The sequence below is a fragment of the Monodelphis domestica genome, chromosome 4 (genome assembly GCF_027887165.1).
Source record: "Monodelphis domestica isolate mMonDom1 chromosome 4, mMonDom1.pri, whole genome shotgun sequence".
NCBI lineage: Eukaryota > Metazoa > Chordata > Mammalia > Didelphimorphia > Didelphidae > Monodelphis > Monodelphis domestica.
Window position 1 is genome coordinate 22,263,768 of NC_077230.1, and position 27,930 is coordinate 22,291,697.

At 40.6% G+C, this 27,930-nt stretch overlaps 1 protein-coding gene across 2 annotated transcripts in view; it reads left to right on the forward strand.

The window, feature by feature from the left end:
* C4HXorf38 (chromosome 4 CXorf38 homolog) overlaps positions 1-13,080 on the forward strand; it is a 28,382-nt gene extending 15,302 nt beyond the window's left edge. For both annotated transcript variants that reach the window (XM_016433363.2, XM_007493341.3), the window contains exons 3-7: positions 1,852-1,971; positions 4,249-4,398; positions 4,697-4,876; positions 11,421-11,570; positions 12,365-13,080. In XM_016433363.2, the coding sequence (XP_016288849.1) occupies positions 1,852-1,971; positions 4,249-4,398; positions 4,697-4,876; positions 11,421-11,570; positions 12,365-12,376 (612 nt within the window). In that variant the 3' untranslated portion in view covers positions 12,377-13,080. The remainder of the gene's footprint in view (positions 1-1,851; positions 1,972-4,248; positions 4,399-4,696; positions 4,877-11,420; positions 11,571-12,364) is intronic.
* The last annotated feature ends 14,850 nt before the right edge of the window (positions 13,081-27,930 follow it).

Sequence of the window (27,930 nt, forward strand, 5' to 3'; positions counted from 1 at the left end):
GATATAGAAAGAATCACAAAATGTAAAATAAATAATTTTGACTACATCAAACTAAAAAGCTTCTGTACAAACAAAACCAATGTAACTAAAATCAGAAGGGAAACAACAAATTGGGAAAAAATCTTCATAGAAACCTCTGACAAAGGTTTAATTACTCATATTTATAATGAGCTAAATCAATTGTACAAAAAATCAAGCCATTCTCCAATTGATAAATGGGCAAGGGACATGGATAGGCAGTTTTCAGATAAAGAAATCAAAACTATTAACAAGCACATGAAGAAGTGCTCTACATCTCTTATAATCAGAGAGATGCAAATCAAAACAACTCTGAGGTATCACCTCACACCTAGCAGATTGGCTAACATGACAGCTATGGAAAGTAATGAATGCTGGAGGGGATGTGGCAAAGTAGGGACATTAATGCATTGCTGGTGGAGTTGTGAACTGATCCAACCATTCTGGAGGGCAATTTGGAACTATGCCCAAAGGGTGATAAAAGACTAGTCGTCTGCCCTTTGATCCAGCCATAGCACTGCTGGGTTTGTACCCCAAAGAGATAATGGACACAAAGACTTGTACAAAAATATTCATAGCTGCGCTCTTTGTGGTGGCCAAAAATTGGGAAACGAGGGGATGCCCATCAATTGGGGAATGGCTGAACAAAATGTGGTATATGTTGGTGATGGAATACTATTGTGCTAAAAGGAATAATAAAGTGGAGAAGTTCCATGGAGACTGGAACAACCTCCAGGAAGTGATGCAGAGCGAGAGGAGCAGAACCAGGAGAACATTGTACACAGAGACTAATACACTGTGGTATAATCCAACGTAATGGACTTCTCCATTAGTGGCGGTGTAATGTCCCTGAACAACTTGCAGGGATCCAGGAGAAAAAAACACCATTCATAAGCAAAGGATAAACTATGGGAGTGGAAACACCGAGAAAAAGCAACTGCCTGAATACAGAGGTTGAGGGGACATGACAGAGGATGGACTCTAAATGAACACTCTAATGCAAATACTATCAACAAAGCAATGGGTTCAAATCAAGAAAACATCTAATGCCCAGTGGACTTACGCGTTGGCTATGGGGGGTGCGGGGTGGGGGGGAGGAAAAGAAAATGATCTATGTCTTTAACGAATAATGCTTGGAAATGATCAAATAAAATATATTAAAAAAAAAAAAGAATTAATCCTTCAGCGTTATTTCTCCTCTAGCATAGACCTCTTCTGTGTGTACATGGTCTAGCCCATGCACCAGCACATTTTGTTTTCCTTAGTATATTTGATATACATAAAAGACATAATCTTCCTTAGATGTCCATCTTCCTCTGTTTGTTACATGAATCCTAAGCTGTGCTTGGGTTCTTATATGGATGTTCCTTTTTACTCATCTCCCATAGAATGGGTCTGTTTTGTGTTTTGTAAAGCTTCTACTTTAATATCACTGTCACATATATTTCAAGGAGAAAATGTTCTTACTTTTAGAACTTGTGAAACTCTAGCATAGGTTACCAAGAGAGGTTATGGAGTACTCGTAAAGCCCTTAGAAAACAGGCCAAATACTCCATTTCATGGGTTAGCCCATTGTCCATGGGTGAGAAAAACAGATTGGATACACCCTTCCTTTGAGGTTTCTTTCAGCTCTGTGATTATTTAGCACATCATTTCCCAACCTGTACAGAAGATTCCCCAAAATCCCGATTCAGGCAAGTTTGTGTTTGTTATTTAAAGACTAAGAGAACTTTACTTGTTGTCCTTCAGGAAATTTAAATATGATGATTGATGTGCAATTGATTTCCTAAAGCAGATTGGAATTTGTGAGCCCTGTCTGTCTCTATGATGCAGGCCTTTATGCCCCGGGGATTGGCAGACAAAAAAGGTCCTGAGGAATGTGATGCGGTTGCTCTTCTAAGTCTTATAAACTCCTGTGATCACTTCAGGATTGATCGAAAGAAAGTCATAGAGGTAAGAACTTCCAAGTATTTCCAAATACTTAAATCATCTGATTTCAAATTTTAAGTCAACCATGAATGCCAGAGAGCCTGGTAGTGGCCTTCACTGAAAAATGCCAGTATAAAATCAAGGATGGAAAATGTTTTTTCCCACTGAGAACCACTATTTCGGGGGGGGGGGGGGGGACAAGGACTTTACTTTCACTTTAAAAGCACAACCACTTGTATTTCAATGAGAAATCCACCTTATTATTAGGATTTGTCAAACACTAACCCAGGTTACCTAGAAAGGTTATGGAATACTCTTAAAGACTTTAGAAAATCCAAAAAAAAATGATTTAATTCAGTTTCTGGTGTGTTTGGGAGTCAAAGGATTTTTGTTTTTTAAGAGGATACAAAGATGTATTTGGAGGGGCAGCTGGGTAGCTCAGTGGATTGAGAGCCAGACCTAGAAACGGGAGGTCCTAGGTTCAAATCTGGCCTCAGACACTTCCTAGCTGTGTGACCCTGGGCAAGTCACTTGACTCCCATTGCCTAGCCTTTACCGCTCTTCTGCCTTAGAACCAATGTACAGTATTGATTCTAAGACAGAAGGTCCGGGATTTATTAGAAAAACTCTAATTGATAAAATAAAGCTATTCAATAAATAGAACAAATTTTTTAAAAATATCATTTCCTCACACCCCAGCATGTGCTAGGTTCCTTCCCTATTGGCCTATTTGCTATTCAGATAATTTAAATCTCTGTCACTGTTCAAGTATGACATTTTAAAAAATAGTATTACTCTTTAACTATATCAAGGATTCAAATGTCAGAAAAAGCCTAATAAGGACTGTTACTAGAAATGGATGGGACAACAATGATGGATCTGTTCAACTCTGTCGGCATGTTTTCTGAGCCAGTTCAAAGATGTTCTTTGAACTAGACAGACAGAACTAAAATGACTAAATAAGGAGTTGAAATCTTTTGACTAGAGATCATTAGATCCTGATGACCTTCCTCCAGAGGACTGAAAGAATCGGCAGCTGCAATTGCTTCAGTGTCGGTGATCTGTGATAGACCTTAAAGAACAGGAGAGGTGCTACAGGACTGGAAGGGAAAATTTCCCAATTTTCCAAAACAATCCCAAGAGCCCTGAGACTGCAAACTATATAGCTTTATGAGCTTGAATTATTATGCTAATAAACTTCTAGAATATATTTAAACAATAATTAGTAAAATCTAGAAAAGTTGCTGATCCCCGACTGCATGGATTCTTCAGAAGGGTTATGCCTGACTAACCTCATTTATTGAAACAACTTTTGAGATTTAATCAGGGGAATGGATTTACCCAGATTAAAGCAACCACCACCAAGAGTCATCCCCGCCATTTAACATGAGCTCCTTTAGAGTAAGGACGGTCGCGCTTTCCTTGTTTGTATCGCCGGGGCTTGGCAAAGAACAAGAGCTTTATCAATGCATTTTCATTCATTCTGAGTATTGTACTATTGGTTTTCTTAACTGTCTCCCTGACCAAGTTCTTCTCAATTTGTATTGTACTATTGTCTCTCCGGCTAGTCTTCTATAAAAGGGGGAAATGGGTGAGCTACATAGTATTATATTTGGATATGTTTGAAACTTGTTAATAATGATGCATGTAGCAAAAAGTGGTTATGAATCGGTTATTAGCTTAGAACCAGTCTCTCCTCATGTATGTGTTAAGCACTGTAGATGCCAGTACAAAAACAGTGGAAGCATCCCCACTCGCAGGAACCCTCCATTCTAATATGGGAGACAACAAGGACGAACAGAAATAGATACCGGATGATTATCAAGTGGATAAGTAAATGCAAATACATACAGAGTAGTTCTGGGTATCACATTTGTCAGAGCCTGAGAACAGGAAGAAAGAGGATAGTGAGAGGCTTCGATAAGAATCAGTTGGAGGACCTGGGCATATTTAGCCAAGGAAAAGGAACTATAAGGATGCTCTGATAGTTCTCTTCAATTTTATGAAGGGCTCTTTCGGGTTTTTTTTCTTGTTGATGTGATGAGCTCAACTCAGAATAATTGGTGAAATTCAAAAGAAGCAAGTTGCAGCTTCAGGGAAGGCAACATTTCCTAACAATTAGAACTATAAAGAAATGGAGAGGGCTGATTTGAGAGGTAGCATATTCCCTAGAATTAGAGATCTTCAAGCAAAAACTGGATCCAAGTCCTTGAAGATGTTGTAGACATTTACAGTGGTGTATGGATGCAATGCAAGGTCCTTTACAACCTTGAGGATTCTGTGATTTCTTCTTCTTTTTAGGTGATTAAATGTCGTAATGAAATAATGCACTCTTCAGAAATGAAAGTCTCTTCTTCATGGCTGCAAGATTTTCAGATGAAGATTCAAAGTTTTTTGAATGAGTTCAGGAATATCCCAGAGATTGCCGCCACAAGTGCCAGAATAGAAAAGGTAAAAACGCCTGATAATATGATATGTGGAACAAAGAAAAAAAATTTGCAAGCACCTGGAATTTGTATCTTATAGAACTTAATCCAAATTTTAGGATTTTGATACCAAAAAAGAGGTGCTCCTGACAGGTGTGTATATAGCCTGAAATCCACCTGTACTTAGATGCTTTTTTTCCTACTGTCAAAATGGTATCAACACAGGCCCAACAAACAGCTTTTAGTCATATTCCTTACTGCATTATTTTAAAAGATTATATTTTGAATATGAATGAATATATATTTTTTATGTAACCAAATAGCTATTGACATTTGATTGGGCAGTCCATATCCCCGGGGATGATCAGCTGGATGGACCTAAAAGTGACACCAAGATTTACCTCAGTGAAAGTGAAATCAGTGAAATCGAAATGGAATTATTAAGAGAAAAGCTTCAAGAGAGTTATCTTCAAGCAGAAGGACAAGCAATACCACCTGAGGAGGTAAAAAGCACATTTGTGTTCAAATTTGCTAGAAGAGGTTAGAAGCCCAAGGCGTGCTTAGAATAAACACTTCCTGTTCTGGTTTCCAAACCAAATAATTGCTGGTAGTGAATATTTCAAAAATACAGATTCATATTTGGGTAAGTATAAACTCTGGTCACTATGTCAAAGGTATTAGACAGCTAATCAATAAATATTTATTAAGTGTCAGCTATATGCCAAGCACTGTGCTGAGTCGCTGAGTCTACAAAAGGAGGCCAAAAGACAGTCCCTGCCCTCAAGGAACTCACAATCTTATATTTGGTAATTTTTATTTAATTAGGTAATTTAAAATATCTTTCCATGGTTACATGATTCCTGTTCCTTCCCTCCCCTCCTCCCACCCCTTCCTATAGCCAACATGCAATTTCATTGGGTATTACATGAGTCCTTGATCAGAACCCATTTCCACATTGTTGGTGTTTGCACTAGGATGTTCATTCAGTCTACATCCCCAACCATATCCCCTCGGCCCATGTATTCAAGCAGTTGTTTTTCTTCTGTGTTTCTACTCCCACAGTTCTTCCTCTAGATATGGATAGCTTTCTTTCTCATAAATCCCTCAGAATTGTCCTGGGTCATTGCATTGCTGTTAGTAGAGAAGTCCATTACATTTGATCGTGCTACATTGTATCAGTCTCTGTGCACAAAGTTCTCCTGGTTCTGCTCCTCTCACTCTGCTTCACTTCCTGGAGGTCGTTCCAGGCCCCATGTGTAATAATGGTAATTCTCACTGTATTTAGGTATTTCTGTAATGAAGTCCCAAAGGGAGTTTGTGGAGAAGGAAGTGGAGTGTGGTAGAGATGGGAACCCAGATGAGCTGGCTCCTGCTCTCTTTCACATCCCCTGAGGGAGGCTGCTAAGGGGAGCTGCACAGGTAATAAAGGACTCCCTGATGTGAGAGGGTGACTAGCGGAGGGAAGACCTCCCTTAACAGATCTACTGGCATGGAAGGGACCCGAGGACTCAGCGTGGGGAGGGCTCCTGGTTGCTCTCTGTTACGGCTGTTCTCTAGTTCTCTTCTCAAAGTTGCCGGGTTAAATTATTTAAATGAAATCTGCCTGCTATATAAAAGGTTTAATGACTTTGGGTATAAGGCAGAGGGAGGGGGGAGGGGGAAAGAGGGCTCTGGCATCTCTATTTTGTTTTCCTAATCGTGGTCTTTTGCTCAAATGGCCATCCAGCCGATATGAGTTTCTCCGCCCTGTCCCAACTCATTTTCCCAAACTATTGATAATCTATTAAGCTAAGAAATGACAGAACAGGTGCAAGAGGGCTAAAGGGGGAGAGCCAGGCTCTCTTTGACAGTGAGTCCACGTCTCTCTCTCGCTCCTGGGAATCTGATCCTCTGTAGAGATGTTCTTTGAGGTATCAGATTGTTGATGCCACTTGGCAGATGAAACTTCTGGGTATTGAACTGACAAATCTCCTTTATGGCTCTAGACGAAGTCTCCAGCCAGGAAATTGTTTCCTGCTTGATCCCGGTCTCAGCTCAAAAAGCCCAGAATTCTTTACGGATCTTTCTCAAGTCTCCTCTTCTTCCCAGCATCCTCTGTTTCCAGTCATCGCTGCTGTCACTCAAACTCCTCTTGCAAATTCCATCTTTCCCTCTTGCAACCCATCCTTACACTTGGAATTCCTCCACTTTATTATTCCTTTGAGCTCAATAGTATTCCATCACCAACATATACCACAATGTGTTCAGCCATTCCCCAATTGATGGGCATCCCCTCATTTTCCAATTTTTGGCCACCACAAAGAGCGCAGCTATGAATATTCTTGTACAAGTCTTTTTCCTTATTATCTCTTTGGGGTACAGACCCAGCAGTGCTATGGCTGGGTCAAAGGGCAGTCGTTTAGCACCCTTTGGGCATAAGGAACTCACAGTCTAATGGGGAGACAACAAGCAAACAGGTGTGTGCCCCAAAAGCTATATACAGGATAACCAAGAAATAACTGAGACCATCTAGAATCCAGAGTGGTTGGGAAAGGATGCCTGTAGAAGATGAGATTTTAGATGGGACTTAAAGGAAGCCAGTTAACAGAGAGGAGGGATAGGAGGGAACACATCCCAGGGATGGAGAAATGCCAGAGAGAAGGACCAGAGCAGGGAGAGGGACTGTTTTGTTCATGGAACAATGAGGAGGTTAGTGGATTAAAGAGAAGAGATCAAGGAGTAAGATGTGAGACTTCTGGAATGGTAGAAGGAGAGAAAGTGGAGGCGCCTGTCGTCAGTGGCCATTTCAAGGAGTGTAGCCACAAAGGGCAGCAGACATATAGAATGATAGCAGGGATCGAGGGAGGATTTTTTGAGGACAAGGAAGTCTTGGGCGACTGTGCAGCCAGTAGGAACTGGGAGATACTGAAAATAAATGAGAGGGTGGCAGTGACAGAAGGGGGCAGTTTGTTGGAGGAAGCAGAGTGGGACGGGATCCTTTGAGTAGGGAGAGGGGTTGTGCCACCTCATCCTGTGCGTCAGGAGAGAAGGAGGAGATGGTGGTAGAGGGCGCCTTCTAGAAAGGAGGGGCTTCCAGCAGATGCTCTCAGATGTTTCTGTAAAACATGAGGCAAGGCTCTCAGCTGAGAACTATAAACAATAACACCACATAAAAGCAGACATTAGAAGTATTCTAGATCTGATTAGTCTAAAATTACCTGGAGACCTTGAACTTCAATTCACCTGGCTCCTTTTCTTCCTCTGTTCTGCTGGTAACATGGGTAGCATTTGCCAGGAGCCTCTTCAAATACAAGCTAAATGATCGTTTGACTGGCAAGGTGGTTTTTTCCTGTAACTTTATCTACCCCAATAACCTTAGAATAAGAAGGAATGCACTAATTTTGTAGCAATTGCAGACCACAACACAAGGCTGCTTGGGGAAGGTTGATTTGCAAGAATGAGGACATAGTAAGTCTCTACACTGTTCTAGACAGTTCACATATAGCATATTGGATTCGGTTCTGAATACCACAGTTTAAGAAAAATATGAATAAGCTGAAGAACATCTGCAGTATAGGAATAGGACCCTGAAGAGTTCATATTAAATGGGGAATCACTGTTAAGGACTGGGGATAATTTAAACTGGAGAAGAGTGGTCTGGATTCGAAGGGAGAGGGCAGCACATGATAGCTGTCTTTCCATTAGCAGAAGGGCTGTCCTATGGAAGAGAGATTAGACTTATTCTGCTTGTCCCCAAAGAAGAAATGCATGGAAGTAGAAAAGAGGCATGTTTAGGACTGTCAGGAAATTTTCCCTAAAAATTCAAGCTGTGACAAAAGAGGAATGAACTGCTGCTACAAGAGATGCTAGATTCCCTCTCGGCGGAAGTCTTCAGGTAGAAGACTGACGACAACATTCCAGATATATTCGAGTGGAGATTCCTTTTTGCATATGGATGCCACTGAGATCCCTCTTGATCCCAAATTCTATCATTTTTATTGGGTGTTAAAACAGGAGTTCCTATGCTGGGTCAGTGAACTTGGTTTTGTTTTGTTTTTTAAATGTTTTGATAAGTACACATCAAGATAGTTGGTTTCCTTTGCAAGTTTTTATTTTAAGAATTGGTCCAAAGGTCTTATCAGACCACCAAAGCATTCCATCACATAAAAATGATTAAAATGTCTGCTTTTCTCTCCTATGCCCTTCCTCCTGTAGAATGGGGGACTAGGGAAACAAGACAATAAACCAAGGTTTTCCCAAAGATCGTGGAACAACAGCAAAAAACTCCAGCATTATTTAAAAGTCAAACACAACTTTGAAAAAAGATTTTAGTGTGGAGAAAGGTCAGAAATCAAAGTTTCCAAAGGAGTATTTTTATGGTGCTTCCTATGTGCCAAGAACTATGCTAAGCACTTTTATACATATCATCTATCTCATTTGATCCTTACAACAGCCCTACACAATAGGTGCTCAGTTAACTGAGACAGTCAAGAGATGAAGTGACTTGCCCAAGTAACTTAGCAGCTAATAAATTTTTAAGACTGAATTTGAACTCTTCTCCCTGATTCCAGGCCCCACCCTATCCATTGCATCACTACCTGCCTCCAAGAAATAGTTGACAAACACAAGCATAGGTAAATTAAAACATGTGGGGAATCTCCAGAGTATCAGATTCTGAAAATGTTAATAAAAGAATTAGAACTCAAAAATGCAGAAATACAATAGAAGAAAATTCTGCAGAAGAGATGCAAAGGACAACTCTAGATTAAATGCAAGAAAGAGTGCTTAATCCTAATTATGTCTTATTATTCACTTAATGGCTTTTTGATGATAAATTGTAGTTTTTAAAATCTTAAAAAAAAAAAAAAGATTCCCTGTTATGCTTTTGGGTTGGACTGGATAGCCACTGAGGTGCTTCCCAATCTCAAATTCTGTGAAGCTTTTAATTGGCGTTAGACTTTAAAGCAGGAGTTTCTTCACCTGGGGTCTGTAAACTTGGATTTTAAAATATATTTGTTAATTGTATCTCAAGATAACTTGTTTCTTTGTAGCTTTACAGGCCTTGTTTTAGAACTAAGAACTCAGAATGCGTATACAAATGATTATAAAATGGGCTTCACAGCTGTTCCTGATCCAGCGACAGCTGTAGGCGTTGTGCCCACCCTCGGGTTCCTGAGAGGGCAGCTGCAGGCCCAGCAGAGCCCTGGGTTCACTCACGCTGCACTGGAAGGCTTCTGTCGTAGGATCCCTTGATGTGGGGAGGTGCTCGCCACACTTCTTAATATTTGAATTTTAAAATAAATTAAGCCAGTAATTTAATAAATAAAATATTTAATACATAAATTTAATGCATTTATTTTTCATTGATAAATAAATTTATTGTTTATTAGTAAATAAATTTGATAAAGTAAACCAAAATCCTCTTATGGGAAAAATATTAAATGTCCTGGTGCTCCCTGCTCCAATTCAAATACAAGATATCTAAGATAAAATGGCTCTTGACCTTTTGGGGGGGGGGGGCAACAGGTCCTGCAGAGGCCCGTGGTTAGGAGGACCTCAGCCACGGCCTCACCGTTTGCTTCTGGCCCTGCTGCTCTTCTGTCTACAAAATGATACTAAGACAGAAGGGAGAGTCTTAAAAAAAATAAAACATAACAAAAACTAAGTCACTGCATTGACTGACATCATTCCAAAAAAGAGAATGATGGAGCCCATCTCCCGCTTGACCCAGAGGCACAGGCGGCCTTGAGGGGGCCTGATGAGACCCGCCTTGGAGGGCAGCCAGTGTGGCCGTTGGCCCTCTCAGCTCTGCTTACAAGGGAGGCCTCTGGAGCTCTTGGGCCAGGAGGAAAGTGGAGGTGGGGGTGTCTGGCAACGTGAGGCCCGGAAAGAAAAGGGATCGATGGGGGGAAATGCTTGTAGTGGACAGAAGAGCACAAAAGCAAATCCATAGCTTTAGAACATATAAGTTGGATTCATGGTGTATTTTCTGTAAGTTAACTTAATAGTTTATTAGTATGTTTAACTTACTAGTATATTTATTAGTATATTTAATGAGTAGAATTTATTTGTATATTTAACAATATTATTAATAGTTTAATAAAAAGCTGTTATGTATGTCAGAGAGATTCATTGTTTCATAAAGTTTTTGTTTTTGGATGGAAAACGTCCACGCGTGTAAGTTGGCCTTAGAATAACAAAATATTAGAATGCAGAGAGGTAGCCTCCCTGAGGGCTCTCTCCTTGGAGCATGGAGGAGGAGAAATACTCCTCTGCAGGGGCAGCTGTGTGACTCACCGAATTGAGAGCCAGTCCTAGAGATGGGAGGTCCTGGGTTCAAATCCGGCCTCAGACCTGTGTGACCCTGGGCAAGTCCCTTGACCCCCATGGCCTAGCCCTTACCAGTCTTCTGGAACCAACACACAGTATTGACTCCAAGACAGAAGGTGAGGGTTAAAAAAAAAAACGCTCCTCGGAATTTCAGCGTAAAGGCTCCAAGTAGCTACAGTAGCCATACACAGTCACGGCGATGCTCCAACAGCGTCAGGCCGGTAAGATGCTTCAGTAGGGACATGCCCTCCTGGATGTTAGATCTTCTGCGTGGGCAGGTATGCTTGGCTGAGAGACGTCTTGTGTGTACAGGCCTGGAGTCAGGAAAGCTGATCTTCCTCAGTTAAATCCATCCTCAGACACTTAATTAGCTATGTGGCCCTGGACCAGTCGCCCCACCCGGCTTGCCTCTGTTTCCTTATCTGTGAAATGGGCTGGAGAAGGAAATGGCAAGCCACTTCATTAAACTCTTCACTACTGTGTGTTGGTTCCCAGGCAAAAGAGGGAGGAGAGGGGAAGAATATGAACCTTGTGACCATGGAAAAATATTCTAAGTTAATTAAATAAATACTTAAAAAGAAGGAGAGAGCCTTGAAAGGGAAGGGAAATGGCGCTCTGTGGTGTGGCCCACAACTGTGGTAGCGAGAGTGTTCTGTGAGCTCCGGGCTCCGAATGGGAAGCCCATGTGTGGTGGACATTTTCCACGCTAATGTTTTTTGTCTGACGTCTCTGTTGCAGGTGGCAAAGCACGTGGAGGCCATGAAGATCTTCCTGAAGAACAACAAGGATCTTGGAAGCAGCTTTGAAGAAGAAATGCAGAAGTTGGAAGACTTTCATCTCCAGCATCAGACCGTGCGCGCAGAGGAAGCCGGGAAAGGGAGGCTGAAGGTGAGCTCTAGGGAAGGGGCAAAGCCGCCGCTTTTCTGACCTCTGGGGAGGAACGTGAGTTGTTTGAGGATTCAGACACTGTTCGGAAGCCGCATCCTGCTGCCGAAGAGCCTAATCTTCCGCGTTATCTCCTCTGCTGTTTCTGCTGTACCTGTGTTAGGTGGCTCCTGACTTAGCGTGGGGAATATGGACATCACATATGACACAAAAGCACTGCCTCAGCCTGTATCAAACCATTTAGCGCCCAGATGGCGGGGAGGGGACTGAATCGCAGAATGTTAGAAAACTGTTAAAAATCGTTTCTACATGTAAATAGAACCAAAAAAAAGAAAAGAAAAAGATCTTTTCAAAAGGTCAGACTACGCCCTTGATTGGCTTCAAGTAATGGCTCTTAAATATGAATATATAACAAAACTCAGCAATTCTTATACATACAATATTGTTGCTTTATTTTTCAGAGAATTTTCTTTATATCCATAAGATTTTTTTTTCAAACTCTTCCCTTGTTGCTAAGACAGAAGGGAAAACAGGGTATATCTGAGGCTAGTTTGGAACCTGACTCCCTCCAACTTTAGACCTGGTGTTCACTGCACCACCTAGCTGTTCCCTTCCTCCCCCTCCTCCCCCAATAGATTAAATGTGTTTGAGGTTCACCCCTAAAAATATCATTTATTAAAGATTCCTATTTCTTGGGTTATTTTAATAGGAATGGTTGGCCATTATGAACTATTCTTAAATTTTTGCCTGCCCTTTCTTTGTTAAATTAATTAAAAACCCTTATTCTTTCACTTCAGGAATTTCTTTAGTCAAAATGAAATATGTTATCCGAAGATCATCTGGATTCCAGTCTCATTGTTGGGTTGCTGAGGTGGAGCCAGGCCTGGAGTCAGGAAGATCCCAGTTGAAATTTGGCCTCAGACATTTCCTAGCTGTATGACCTTGGGCAAGTCACTTACCCTGTTTGCTTCAACCTCCTCAACTCTACAATGGGGCTACAGTGGGTTTTTGTGAGGGTCTGTGTGTAATACTAAGGATATGGAATGAGCTATTGTAAGATTAAAATTAATATCTGAATTTTAAAAGTCTCCATCTTGGTCTAGCACCCAAAAATTGTGCACCCCCACACTACACGGGCATGTGCTAGTCAATGACAAATCAGAAATAACTAACTGCCCACCTGGGCTGTCCTAAGCCAAGCTAGAGCCAACCATTGGCACTTGTGAGACACAGGAAGTGAGGGAGGGAACAGCCTCTGGAATTCGCTCACTTCCTGTGGAGAGAGCAAGACGGGAGTTGGTGTTAGGAGCTTGGACAGGGAGGACGCCCGCAGACAGCTTTCCTTCAGGGCGGTCACGTGAGTTAAGGACTGGTTCTTTCCACCTTGGCCCTTTGGGCCTAAAACTCCCTCTGCCTTGGTCAGAGGTTGAGTAGCCCCTTTCCCTTTTCTCTTCTCTCCTTCTCTCCCTCTCCTTTTCCTACTCCCAGTGTGATTAAACCTCCATAAACTCCATTCTGACTTGAGTGTTTCATTTTAGGAATTTCATAAGTAAATTCCTTGGCGGCCATTGTTCAATATTACATCAATCTTAAAAAGGTGAAATTTCCACCATTACATATCTAATAACTCCAAGTATTATATTTTATAAGATTTATTAATAATCATTTGAAGTAAAAGAAATAAAAGACAAAAAGTAAAAGCCTGAGTAAAAAGAAGTTTTCCCAGCCCCATTTAAGTAAGAGAGAGAGGGGTGGGGCTACAGAAAACTCAATAGAACATTCAATAGAAAACTCAATAAAACATAAGGCTAGAAAGGGAGGAGGAAAGTGGGATGCTGGGAATTGGAGTCGTGGGGAGCAGATTCTAATTACACACACTATTTCCTTTCCTTCTCACTGAAAAGCTTTAAGAAGGAAGAATGTATATAATAATAGTCAGTGGAAGCATTCTTTCTGGTACCAGGAGGGATTTCTCTTCAAGATTCTTCTTTTTCTTTACAATGTAAAATTTGGGTAGTCTACCTTCTCCACAGACCAAAAGTTTTAGACGTTTTTTCTCTTACCCAGTAATTATTTTCTTAAAAAAAAAAATTAAAAGGTACACCTTTGGCAGCTCTTCAGAGGGCTCTCAAAAGGATTTCATTAAGGCTAGCTTGGATGTGCCAACACTGCCCAGCAGTGAAATGACTGCTGGGCCAGAAATCCCCAGAATTAGAGTGTAAAATGGTTAGATATAAAGAAAACTGGTTCCTGCTTGGGATTCATTTATGCCCTGTGGATACTCCCCCGGCCTTGGCAGTTATCACAGAAGTGGAGTGGGGTGCTGCGTATGGTGCCATGGGAGGCCAGCCAAGGATCCTAGCAGGAGAGCTCCACAGAGGACGGCACAAGAACAACGATGCAAAGGGACAATCGTGAGATTTCTGACAAGGGGAGGGTGCCAAGTGCTTAGGGGAAATCTCAGACCTTATTAGAAACAAAAGGCAAACCATGAAATCAGCAGCAGCCTCTTTTCTTATCTCTACAAAACTTCTCGGGCGCATTAAAGGAATCCTGGGGAGTCAAGATGGTGGCATAGAGGCAGCAAACCTTCAGACCTCTGAAAACCTTACCAAGTACAAACTAAATGCTCCTAGGGGACTGAAAATCAAACCTAACAACAAGACAGAGCCAAGGAACCCTCCTGCTGGACTCAGCTTAAAAGGTACGCCCCCAAAAGCCTGAATTTGAGAACACTCCAATTTAAGGGGAAGGAAGAAGGAAGGTCCCAGGACCCCTCCCCCATATGGAGCTCTAAGCCTTCAGCAGCAGCTGGAACCTCTGGGCAAGCAAAGATGCTGGTCTGGAGGAAGTACCTTGAAGGCAAAGCTTCACCAGGCTCAGAGCATCCAACACAGGCAGTGGGGAAGTAGAAAGAGATGATACACAGAGAACAGCAGGCAGCAGTTGCAGCAGAGGAGTCACTCCATATTGCCCCTCCCCAAGGTTTTGGCCTCAGGGCACATCTAACAACCTAGCCAGACTTAATCCCATAAAATCCTTAAGAGGCTAGGGAATCTCAAGCTCCAACACCCCTCCCCCACAGATTTACTGAGAGATTTACTGACAAAACTCCATAGGTGAAGGCAGAAAGAAAAGCCCAAAATCACAAAACAATGAGAGTTGCAAGAACTCAGGCTACTGCAGGGAGTAAAGAAGGGGTAAATATAAGCACACAATAGAAAAAGAAAAAAAAATTACAGTCGACAGCTTCTATACAGGCAATGAGCTAAGAGCAAAGAGAACAGAGGATGAGGGAACACCAAGCAATAAAACAGAAACCCAGCAAATTAGACACAGGCTTGAAATAGTGTCTTGAAAGCCAAAATCAATCAGCTTGAAAATGAGGCAAAGGAGATAAAAGATGAGGCAAAGAGGATGAAAGATGACCTCCAAAGAAAATCAGACCAGAAGGAGAAAAATGACCAAAAAGCCAGAGATGAAATCCAGTCTTTAAGAACCAGAATACAACAACTAGAAACAAGTGACTCCACAAGGAAGCAGGACACTATAAAAGAAAATCAAAAGAATGAAAAAATTGAGGAAAATATGAAGCATCTCATTCATAAAACAGAAGATTTAGAAAATAGTTCCAGGAGAGATAACTTAAGAATCATTGGTCTACCAGAAGACCATGACAAAAGAAAAAGCCTGGACATCATACTACAGAAAATTATCCAAGAAAACTGCCCCTAGAACAAAGAGGGAAAAGTGGAGATTGAAAGAATCCACAGATCACCTCTTTTACTTAATCCCCAACTGACAACACCCAGGAATTTTATAACCAAATTTAAGAACTATCAGACCAAACAAAAAAATATTACAAGCTGCTAAGAAGTCTTTCAAATACCATGGAACCACAGTGAGGATAACACAGGATCTGGCTGCATCTACACTGAAGGACCAAAAGGAATGAAATATGATATTTCGGAAAGCAAGGTAACTAGATCTACAACCAAGAATCAACTACCCAGCAAAACTGACTATATTCTTACAAGGGAAAGTATAGTCATTTAACAAAATAGAAGAATTCCAAGCATTTGTAAAGAAAAGACCAGACTTGAACAGAAAATTTGATGCCCAAGCACAGAACTCAATAGAATCATCAAAAGGTCATTAAAAAAGAGAGAAAAAAGAAAAACAAAATAAAACAAAACAAAAAGCTTTTTTTTTTTTTTTAAGAGACCCAGTAAGTTAAAATAATATGTATCCCTATAAGAAAAGAGGTTATTGGTAACTCTTAAAAATTGTTGTTATCATCTGGGCAGCTAAAAGAATTACACTTAGAGGGAACAGTGACAAACTGTATAGGATGAAGCGCCAAGACATAAATATGTATATAGGTATATGTGTGCATAAATACATATATGTGTGTATATATATACATACATATGTATATATATATACAACTAGAGTGGAAAAAAAAGGGGGTTAATACTAAAAGAAATGGGAAAAGAAACAAAAGGGGGTAAATTTATAAGTCACAAAGAAGCTCATGACGAGAGGGGGAGAACATCGATACACCGGAAGGGTAAAGAGGTTAGAGATAGGAAATACTCAACTCTTATGTGCATTGAAATTGATTCAAAAAAGGGAGAACAATCCAATCCATTGGATTTCCCTATAGGGAAGTAGAAGGGTAACAAATGGACTGGTGGGGAGGGAAGCAGTACAAAGGAGGGAGAAGGTGGGGGGGTAGTTTAAAAAGACTGTAAAGAAAATAAGGAGGGAATAAGAAGGGAAGGGGGTAGAAAGAGAAGTAAAATAAGGGTGGGAATTGGGATAAATCAACATTGGTGTAGAAGGAAATAGTGAAAGAAGAAAAGGCAGGACAAGGAGTAGAAATCAAAATGCTGGGAAATACACAGCTGGTAATCATAACTCTGAATGTGAATGGAATGAACTCACCCATAAAATGCAAGTGAATAGCAAAGTGGATTAGAATCCAAAACCTTATTACCATATGCTGTCTACAGGAAACACATGAGGAAGGTAGTGTGGAAGGGAGAAATTATAAGGCATGCAAAAGGACAGAAGCTGGAAAGCTGTCAATCAAAGGACGATTCCATTTGGAATGTTACCGGGAAACAGTTGAGGGCAAGAGCCAACTGCTGACTGATTTCAAGTCTGTCACTTTTTCCTAGTTTATCCAGCAGTCCACATATATTATATGCCACACTCTATAGCAGGACAAATTAGTTCCTAATTTTCCTAATCACAGACTAAGCTCCAAGGGTAGAAAGACCAGATAGAATGAATACGGCAGCATCTTTTTGGTCCTCCTGTAATATACATTTAGAGAGCAGTGTGAAACTGTGATCCTTGACTCATTCAACTGTCTGTCCAAAGAGGAATGCATCGAAGAGAATCGGGGTGGGCAGAGCTTTTAGTCCTTTATTTTTTTAACAAATGAATCCATTTTATGACAATCTTTAAATAGTTGTTTTCCAGTTTTTCAAACCATTTAGGTCAATAAAGTGGAGAAAATATCATCATCATAGCTACTGATAATATTCTAGGAAACTTCCCCATGATATTAAGAAGAAATAAAGATGCATCTGCTGGGAAAGCATCCATTTTGCATTACGGAGCTAGTCCGCCCCTGAAAATCACCCAGCCTCCTCTTGAAAAACGAAATTTAAAGTCTAGACAGGTGGTGGATTTATAGTTTGGAATAGTACTGCTAGGCAGCTAAGAATCGTTTTCCTCTTTGCAGTTCTCTTGCTTTGTAGATAAGTTAGGTTTGGGCTTCCTAAGATTCCGAAGTCAGCTACAAAAGACAAGATAGTTCAATGTGTGCGGATCATCCTCAGTAGCTATTTAGGAACAGTCCTAGAATCTAGAGCAACTTTAGTTAGCTGTTACATAGAGCTGTGGACACTGCAGAGCTTCTCAAATTCCCCAAAGCAGAGGATTTACTTATTTCTTAGGGTTGAAATAATTGTATTAAGTTAACTGTCCAAACAAATAATAAAAACTGTCACATCATTTAAAATGAAATGGCAATGTGGCATAAAGGATAAAGGGCTGTCTGGACGTCAGAATGAGCTATGTTTAACCTGCCTCTAATACACTGGCTGATCTGCATTGGGGAAGCAGTGTAAAATTGGACTTGAACTCTGGACTTCAACCCCCACAAGCCTTTGCTCCACTTCCCCAGAATGCTTTGTAATCTCACTTGGGCCGAGATCAAGAAGGTATTTAACCTGATTGCAAGAGCTTTGGGGGCTCTTTTTGGACTTCGTTTTGGAGGAGACTCGGCTCTTTCCATAATGTAGGTGAGGTCTTGTCTAGGCCTCTGTGGCCTAGGCACCACGTGTTTCTTATCCTGTATTTTCTTTAATCCTTAATCTTCAATAAACCTCTAAAAAAAATAATACTCCTTGCAGAGAGAAACTAATTTCTACCTGCCTCAGTCTCCCCGTAGTCTCCCCTAAATTTTAATCTTTACAGCAGGGAGGATAGGGCACTGGACTCATCAGGGGCAGATGTAGTCCCAGCCAATAGCTGCGGTCAACTGACTTGATTTCTCTGTGCCTCAGTTTCCACATTTGTTAAAGGAGAGAACTGGACAAGAAGGCCTTCTCAAAGGTCCCTTCTCCCTCTAAATATGTGATCCTATAAACTTCACTGATGATACATCACACAGGTCTGGATAAAAAACAAATCATCAAATTGTCATGGAATCTAGAAACCCCAAACTTGTAGCTTAGTAAGATTGGATGAACCCCAAGTTTTAGGACTAGCTTCTAAGTTGGAGACCCCAAAGCTTGTCCTTGTTCCCCATTCCTGTGAGAATCTACCCTGAAGGGAATCTCAGGCTAGCAGTTTCAGACTGAATAATGGACCCCAAGGTCAATGACAATCCACTTAAAGTGGAGGCTAAACCAAAGCCAAGTGACTCTTCGGTGCAGTCAGTCTCGAAAGCTGAAGGTCCAGAGTTTGATCCTCGGAAGGGGGCGTGATGTCCTGGGAGAGGCTTCTGGAGACAAGAAGGTAACTTGGGATCCATTATTCAGTCTCACAGGAACAGGAAACAAGTATAAACTTTGGGGTCTCCAACTTAGAAACTAGTCCTAAAACTTGGGGTTCATCCAATCTTACTAGGCTACAAGTTTGCAGTTTCTAGATTCCACGTTGACAAAATGAAGAAAGTTGGTGAGCATCAGCAGTATGTCAAGCAACACTGACCTGTAAACTAGATCTAGGGTGCAGTTAAACATTATGGCTTGTTTTCATTATTTCCTTTTTTTCCATTATTTTGCCCTCAGAATTTTTTTTAAAAAATGATTTCTCTCCATTTTCAGGCTAACAGAAGTCTGCCCATTTTGAAATTTTCAGTAGGCAGTGACCTTTTAATGAAATATCATTCAAACTGCTTTTTTGGAAGCATGCTGTGTTCTAAAAATACATTTTGCTAAAGCACTAAAGAAATATATTAATTTCCAATAACATGACATTCAGTGGAACAGAATGTCCTTGTAGTTCTATATTAAAAATAATCCTGAAATAAATTGTGTTTCATAAAGGTTTTAGTCCTTTTAGTACATTCATAATGGGTTTTCCAATCATTGAATTTTAGCTCAAGGTATCTCATATGCTAAGAGATGCTTTTTTTAATCAGTTCTTCATCACCCATATACAGAGGTACCATATGCACCAGTTATAAGCATATGTTGAGTTCAGAAGTTAAAGAAGGTTTATATACTTTTCTTTACTATTTCTGTCCCCCAAGATTTCAAAATAAATAATTAGAAAAAGTAGTGCAAGTGGAGCCAGGCCCTGGTTTTAGTACTAGTTTCCTTAGCCACCTGTGAATTTAGGGGTTGATCAAGTTAATCTCTTAATTTCCCTTCCAGTTCTTAAATCTTATTTTCTATATAATATATTTTCTATAATTTATATTTGTTATATCTTGATTATATTTAATGCTGAGAGTCTCTTGCCCTAAAGAGAAGTGTTCATTCAAAAATCACATAAAGACCATCTTGTATTGTGTGTTAAAAATTCTCACAATCATTTCTCAATTGTTAATGTAGATGATTTACAAACTATAGGCCTGTCACTAGGAAGCCAAGTCCCAAAGCTACTTATAAGACAGGTCAATGGCAACTAGATGGTGCAGAGGATAAAGCACTAAGTTCAGATCAAGCCTCAGACACTGTGTGACCCTGAGCAAATAATTTAATCGATCTGCCTCAGTTTCCTCAACTGTTAAATGGAGTTCATAATAGTATCTACCTCACAGGATTCTTAAAAGGATCAAGTTAAATGTTTGTAAAATGCTTGGCACGTAAGACACTAAATGAATGCTTATTTCATTCCACCCCAGCACAGGAGTGGAAGAAAGATAATGGCAAGTAAAATGTGTGAGTGAATTATAAAATCAAATATTATCAGACATTTTCTGCTTTGAATTTTCCTTACCCTTTTCTCTCTTTTTTCCCCATTAATCCAGGTAATTTAGAATTGGTGCTCTATCACTCTGTAAAGTTTTAAAACATGGAGATTAATAAAACAGTATATCTTCTTGAAAATAATTCTATACTACTTTTCATGGGAAGTATATAAAAGTTTACTTATCATTTCCTTCCTTACATAAGATGTTAGGGAATACAAGTTATTTTTGAGATTCTTTAGCCCTGTCCTTTTACAAGGTTGAGAAAGTTGAAGCACTTTTAATATCTTACTTTATTTAATTTGGAAAATTTTTAAAAATTAATTAGTTTAGAATATTTTTCCACAGTTACAAGATTCATGTTCTTTCCCTCCCCTTCACCTATTCCTTCCCTTAGCCGACACACAATTCCACTGGGTTTTACTTGTGTCATTGATCAAAACCTATTTCCATATTAATAATATTTGCATTGTACAATTTAAAATTTAATCTCAAATAATAAAAATATATTTTTGGAGGTTTATTAAATGATTTTTAGAAATCAAGGAATAAAGAGGATACTGTGAATTTTAGATTTACCCTACCCTGCTTAGTCTAGGAAACAGGAATGTATACACCCCTACTTAAGGATTAAGTGTTGAGAAGGATGGCCTATGACAGACATGTGCTAGCAAATGACAAATCAGAAACAACTGACAGACCCTCTGGGCTGTACTAAGTCAAGCTTAAGCTACCATTGGTACATATGAGATACAGGAAGTGAGGTAAAAAACGATCAATATTTTGCATCACTTCCTCTCTCAGAGGCTCTTTTCGCGGAGAGGTGGCTCTGGCTCTTTTTGGACAGTGGAGGCGTTGAGCTCTGGGTCTCTCTCTCTTGGAGACCTTGGGTTCAGCAGTGGTGTGGTTCATGGCAGCATGTTGGCATCTTGGCATGCCTGCAGCTCTTATACAGGTTTGGCGGTGAGCGTCCTTGATGCGGTGACTGGGAGAAGCTCAGTAGTGGGGGGTCAGTTGAGGTGGTTTCCCTGAGCTCTCTCAGAGTTTAGGTTGATTCCTTTTTTCCCTTTCCTTTTCCTAAAATGCCATGCTTCTAGGAGGCCCCTCATCTAGAAGGAGGCCTCGTGGCTGGAAGGTCTCTGAACTCCCCTTGGCTCAGGCTAAGCTGGAGAAATCTTATACCCTTTTCCCCCTCTCTTCTTGATTCCTTCCCTCTATATTAATTAAGCCACCATAAAATTCTCAAACTGACTTGAGTATTTTTATTAGGATTTAGAAATTAAATCCCTGGTGACCAACTAAATTTATATTCAGTCTCAACTCTAAATTTACCCCTGACAATACCAAAACAAACCAAACCATGTGCCTGTGGCTGATTAGCCAATTTCAAAATCTCCACCTTACCACCATCACTGCTGATTGCTTCATCGTGCCAAAAAGGGTGTGAGAGGAGTTACCGTCAGTTAAATACCAATAACGTGATCTTGCCAATGTGGAGATGCAGGAAAGATTATAGGGAATTTTGGTAAATACTAAGGACTTCTGGGGAATGAAGTCAAAGGTTCAAAATCTCCATTTAAACAGCATTAGGGGGATCGTTTAGAGTCAACATCCCCAACCATATCCCCATCAACCCATGTGATCAAGCAGTTGTTTTTCTTCTGTGTTTCTATTCCCACAGTTCTTCCTCTGAATATGGATAGCATTCCTTCTCATAAGTCCCTCAGAATTGTGTGGAGTTTTCCTTAATGGACTTCCCTGACCAGCAGGGTCCCACAAGGGAAGGGGCTCACCTTTGTGATGGGACCTGAGGAGAGATAGGAACTGAGAACCAGGGTGGAGAATGAAAGACACGGGCAAGTCAGTGGTTGGATAGGGCAGGCAACCCCTATGATACTCCCCTTGATAGGAAAGTATGAGTACAAAGGAACACGAGGTGGATGAGGAGATTAAGATAGGGAATGCAGGCCAAGATGGTTACAGCCTCGGAGAAGGAGAAGGTCAAGAGGAGAGAGAGACAGTCATTGAGGAGCCGAGTGGAGCTCCATGAAAAGGGAGAGAAAGCCAAGAGGAAGTTCATGGGTTTGCCTCTGAATTTAATCCTGTCCTGCTTGGGCGGTACTCCCAAGCACGTAGTATCCACATCACAAAGTATAGACAATTAAAATTGGGTGGCAAGGTAGAGGGAACACCTTTGGGCGTGTAGGTTGCAAACCAGGCTTTCCCGGGGAATTGAGTCCGAGCATGTTAATGAGTTTGTCTTAGCCAAGGGCCGCATGGCCAGTTCAAGGTTACCTTCACAAGCCTCATTGGTATAACCTTATGCTTGGAGACACAGTAATTATACAGTCATTTATATTTCATAGATGTGAATATGCTGGGAATGCTACAAATTGTACCTGGATCATTGTGTTACTGCTAGTAGAGAAGTCCATTACATTCCACTGTACCACAGTGTATCAGTCTCTGTGTATAATGTTCTCCTGGTTCTGCTCCTTTCATTCTGCATCAATTCCTGGAGGTCGTTCCAGTTCACATGGAATTCCTCCAGTTCATTATTCCTTTGAGCACAAACGTATTTCATCTAATATCTATTTTAAAAGTTTAATTTCTCCACAATAAGTAGCTTCCCTTTCATCTTACACTTCCCATAACACCAATCTTGGTAAAGCATCTGATGTTAACTAGAAATCTTTCCATTCTTGGGATGGAATGTGAAGAAGCTTCAAATCATGAACAATTTGCTTAACACTACTGTTACTATAGGGAAGGAATAGATTTTTCTGAAATTGTTAAATCCTGGTGGAAAGACAGAATCCATCAAGAAGGTAATGAAATAATAGAGATTATTATTTGTGTTGTTGAGGAGGATGCCGTGTTAAAAATACTTTGTTGACACTCACAAAAGTATCTTTCAGCTCTCCCCTCAGAAGGAAAGCCAGGAGTGACTTCCCCTTCACCAGACCAGTATGTCTCTTACTTGGAGACTATATATTTGTAAAAAATCTGTTTTTTTTTTTTTATATTCAACAGATATAAGTATAAGGATTAGTTAACAGGTAACTATGTCAACCCACTTTTACTACATTTGCCTCACAGCAAACTCTTCTGTTTCTTCCAGCTACTCTGAAACTGCTTAGCACTTCCTAAAAAACCCCAAAACACTATTTGACTAAAACCTAACTATAATCCTTATTAAAATAACTTAATAATGTCAAAGATGTCTCCAAGTAAACACAGAGTCCATCAGCCCAATATGGCAGAGGCTGGCTGACCAGAGTCCAGTGTGAACTTTAAAATTACTCCACCCTACTTAGATAAAGTTGTAATCTCCTGATTGAACAATGAAGGTACTTAGTTCTCACCTTATAGTGAAGTTAGAACTTTAAGCTAAGTCTATTTTTAGTTCTTAATACAAAGAGGTGTTAAGTAACTATAAAGGTTAAATTAATCACAAAAAGGTCAAGTAACTCACAAAAGTGAACTTAACAAACAAGTGTGAAGTAACTCTAAAGATATAATCTATTCAAAAGAAGATGAGAACTAGGAATGGGCACTTAGAGGAGACACAAGGGTGAAAGGTTTTAAGACACAACACTAAAATCATCTTTATACCAGGCAACCAGCCTTCAATCTTTCTTCTCTCAAAAGCGTTCTCCAACAAAGCACATATTACTGACTCTTCTCCACAATGATTTCTCAGGGCAAGTAAGGTAGGAAAACCTCTTCAGATGGGTTACAGCAGGGATCTCCAAACTTTTTACTCAGGGGGCCAGTTCACTGTCCCTCAGACCGTTGGAGGGCCGGACTATAAAACTAGGAACAAATCTGTATTCTGCTGTCTGGGATAGCAGAGGCTGCAGTGCTGGCTGGGATGGGCCTGTCACACCTTGCACAGGTCCATCACCGCCACCTCTATACCAGACAGCCGTATACACAGTGTGGAGAGAGGGGGAGACAGAGACAGAGACAGAGACTGAGAAAGAGGAGAGAGAGAGAAGGAGAGAGGAGAGAAAGGAGAGAGAGAGGGAGAGACAGAGGGGGGAGAGACAGAGAGAGAGAAAGAAAGAGAGGAGAGAGAGAAAAGAGAGAGAGGGAGAGACAGAGAGGAGGGGAGAGACAGAGACTGAGAGAGAGAAAGAAGGAGAGAGGAGAGAAAGGAGAGAGAGGGGGAGAGACAGGGGGGAGAGACAGACTGAGAGAGAGAAAGAAAGAGAGGAGAGAAAGGAGAGAGAGGGAGAGACAGAGAGGAGGGGAGAGACAGAGACTGAGAGAGAGAAAGGAGAGAAACAGAGAAGGAGAGAGAGAGGGAGAGACAGAGGTGGGGGAGAGAGAGACTAAGAGAAAGAAGGAGAGAGAGAGAAGGAGAGAGGAGAGAAAGCAGAGAGAGAGGGAGAGACAGAGGGGGGGAGAGACAGACAGAGAGAGAAAGAAAGAGAGGAGAGAGAGAGAAACTTCCCAAAGCTCTGACCAACAGTCAGAACTTTGCCTGTTTCCCTCCTCCCAAGTTCTGATCTCTGCCTGACCTGCAGCCTCAAAGCCCCCTTTCCTCAAGTTCTTATCTATCGATACTTAATCAACCTATCTCCTAATTTCCTTACTACAACAGGGACAAACTATCTTGGCGATTTGGTGATAAAGTTGTAGGTTGCTTCTGGGGGCAGAATGTGAGAGGGGAAATGCATGGTGAGTTAGACTGAGGTTCTCTTCCATGATTACTAACCTTTTGTGTGTCATAGACGCCTGTGGTTGTATGGAAAAGTCTCTGGACTCCCTTCTCTTAATAACGTTTTTAATTGAAGGAAACGATACATTTCAGATAGAGGTTAGTAAGAATAACTATGTAATCTTTACCCATCCAAGGTCACAGATTCCCCTCCGCCAAAATCTGTTTTAATCAGACTGATTGTTTTCAGCCTAAGATGTTTTATTTATCTTATCTCATCAAAAGCCCAAAAGAAGGGTCCAGATTTGACAGAAATCATTCTAAGGGAAAGCCTGGCCTGGGCTAGAGGCCAGGTAAAATGTCCATACCTAACATGACCAAAAATTGAGGGAACTAAAGTTTACCTAACAAAGGGTAGGCAGAGGCCTGGCCCTAAGAAAATGAACTGAGATTAACTCAGCGTCAAGAATAACAAGATTTTACGAATCCCTGCTTTGTCATATACTCCTGTGGGAAGGAAACATTTTGGTCTTATGAAACTCTTATTTGAATTAGAATTCTTCTCATCGATTACGGCTGCCAGAAGAAGCCCTGTGCCTTTACTGAATCTATAAGAAGCCCTGTGCCTTTACTGAATCTATAGAATATGAAAGAGTCTCTGTCAAAAATAAAAGGAAGCTTCAGGGCCACACATTCTGCAGGGTGCCAGATCTTGATATTATTAATACCTACAACATGAAGCTGACAGCCCAGCCCTGGCAATTCTCATTGGAGAACCGTACCCTAAATGAACTCCTATATTTTGGCAGAATGCATAAAGTAAAAAACGTCTTTTAAAATGCAATCTTTGTTTAGATGTAAAATCTGAGTAATTTGTAGGCGTAGAGGAGGGAAAGTACGGTGGTTTTATTTGTACATATTCTAATTATAAATTAATGCCCTTTTCCAATTTTCCTGGTGATTTTGGGCCCTACTGCAATAGAAACTGTCCTAAGAAATATCTCCCTCAACTATATGAAGCCTTCCTTGACAGCCCAATCTCTATATCTACTACTAGAAAGATCATAGATTCCTTTTCAGGACGTTAGAGTCATCTTGTTTCAGTCCCTTATTTTACAGATGAAAAGCCCATTTGAACCCAGACACTCAGGGCCTCCACCTCCAAAACCAGCATTCTTTTCTACTGCATCCTCCTTTATGCCTTGTATTTACAGTTTTGCTCTAAAAGTCCATTCCCATCCACTGACCATTGCATATTTGAGAGGAAGAAAAGTTTTACTCATCTCTGTATTCTTTATCATATTTCCTGTTCAGAGTACAATGCCTCACACACAGACTATAAAACTATATTTGAAGGAATTAATCTCACTGCATGGATGAAAATAACTGCAAAACACTGCATTAAATGTCAATATTTAATTTTCCTTTTTTTTTTTTTGCTTATCCCTTCGTGTGCTAGCCCCAGTAGAAAAATAGCTGGCTTTATATGCCTCTGTGAAGGTGTTTGTGCCTGTGCCCAGGTTCCAGTCATTTAAAAAGATGCTATAATTCCATTTTGATGTCTGATCTATGAAAGAGGGTGTGGGATGCGGAGGGCAGTGTCTAAATTCTAATCTGCTCTCTAACTCTAAAAGTTAAAAGAGTTTTAACTTTTTAGACTTCTAATTTTTTTTGTTTCACAATGGAGTGGCAGTTTGGGGAAGCCTATGGATCCCCCTTCCCAAAATAGGCCTACCTTCATAAGTTAATTTCCAATGTCAACTAATGAAAATTAGGTGCCTCCAGGTTCACCATCATTTAGACCCCCTACACTGTCTAGTTCTGGCATCCTGCTGGGAAACCACTCAAAAGCTAATTGTTCTAATCCCAAATCTTCAAAATCACATAACCTGTTTTCATCAGTTTTGACAATTTCCTGTGAAGAGAGTATGTCTTCTTTAGAAGAAAAAAATAATTTCTGTGCAGAATATGTTCTCCTCTTCATAAGAAATAATAGCAACATTTTCAGACCTTAAAAATAATCAACCCAACTTAGCTTTTCTTTTTCTTTCTTTTTTTTTTCATTAATAAACCTGCTACTGCCCGAAAAATAGAAGGAAAAGCCTCCTGGAGTTCTCAGAAGCCAATTTGGGGTTTTGGTGAGATTTTTGTTTTGAAAAGTCAGTCCCACACTAATGCATTGCTGGTGGAGTTGTGAATTGATCCAACCATTCTGGAGGGCAATTTGGAACTATGCCCAAAGGGTGATAAAAGACGGTCTGCCCTTTGATCCAGCCATAGCACTGTACCCCAGTGCTATGTATATGTATACAGACCCAGGGGTCTGTACCCCAAAGAGATAATAAGGAAAAAGATATGTACAAAAATATTCATAGCTGCGCTCTTTGTGGTGCCCAAAAACTGGAAAACGAGGGGATGCCCATCAATTGGGGAATGGCTGAACAAACTGTGGTATATGTTGGTGATGGAATACTATTGTGCAAAAAGGAATAATAAAGTGGAGGAATTCCATGGAGACTGGAACAACCTCCAGGAAGTGATGCAGAGGGAAAGGGGGAAAAAAAAGGCAGAAACCAGAACATTTGTACACAGAAACTGAAACTAGCAGCAATGTAATGACTCAGGACAACCCAGAGGAATTTATGAGAAAGAATGCTATCCACATCCAGACAAGGAACTGTGGGAGAAGAAATGCAGAAGAAAAACAACTGCCTGATCACATGGGTTCATGGGGATATGATTGGGGTTTTGGCACTAAGAGATCACTCTATTGCAAATATGAATAACATGGAAATAGGTTTTGAATAATGATACATATATAATCCAGGAGAATTGTTTGTTGGCTCTGGGAGGGAGGAGGGAAGAGGAGAGGGAGAGAACATGAATCATGTAACCATGGAAAACTATTCTAAATTAATTAATTTTTAAAAAAGCCAATCCCACACAAATGTTCTAATCTCTCTCCCTTTTTCTATTTAAAAAAAGAAAAGAAAATGACTTAATCAGGACACAAGATTCCAGCCCTCAAAAATAAATTCATTTTTCATGGAAGGGACAATAAAAGGTTTGTGGCCTATTCCCTCCCATCAGTCCCCCACATCTCAACAGTCAACCTGCCATGGCAACCCAGCCTACTACTAGGGAGCCACCAGGTAGACAGAGTTGGGGTGAGGGGCCTTGGTGGGCTTGTGGACTTGGTACTCCACATCGACTCTCTGTAGAATTCTCCAGGCAAACCATATTATCACCTGCAAAAAGTG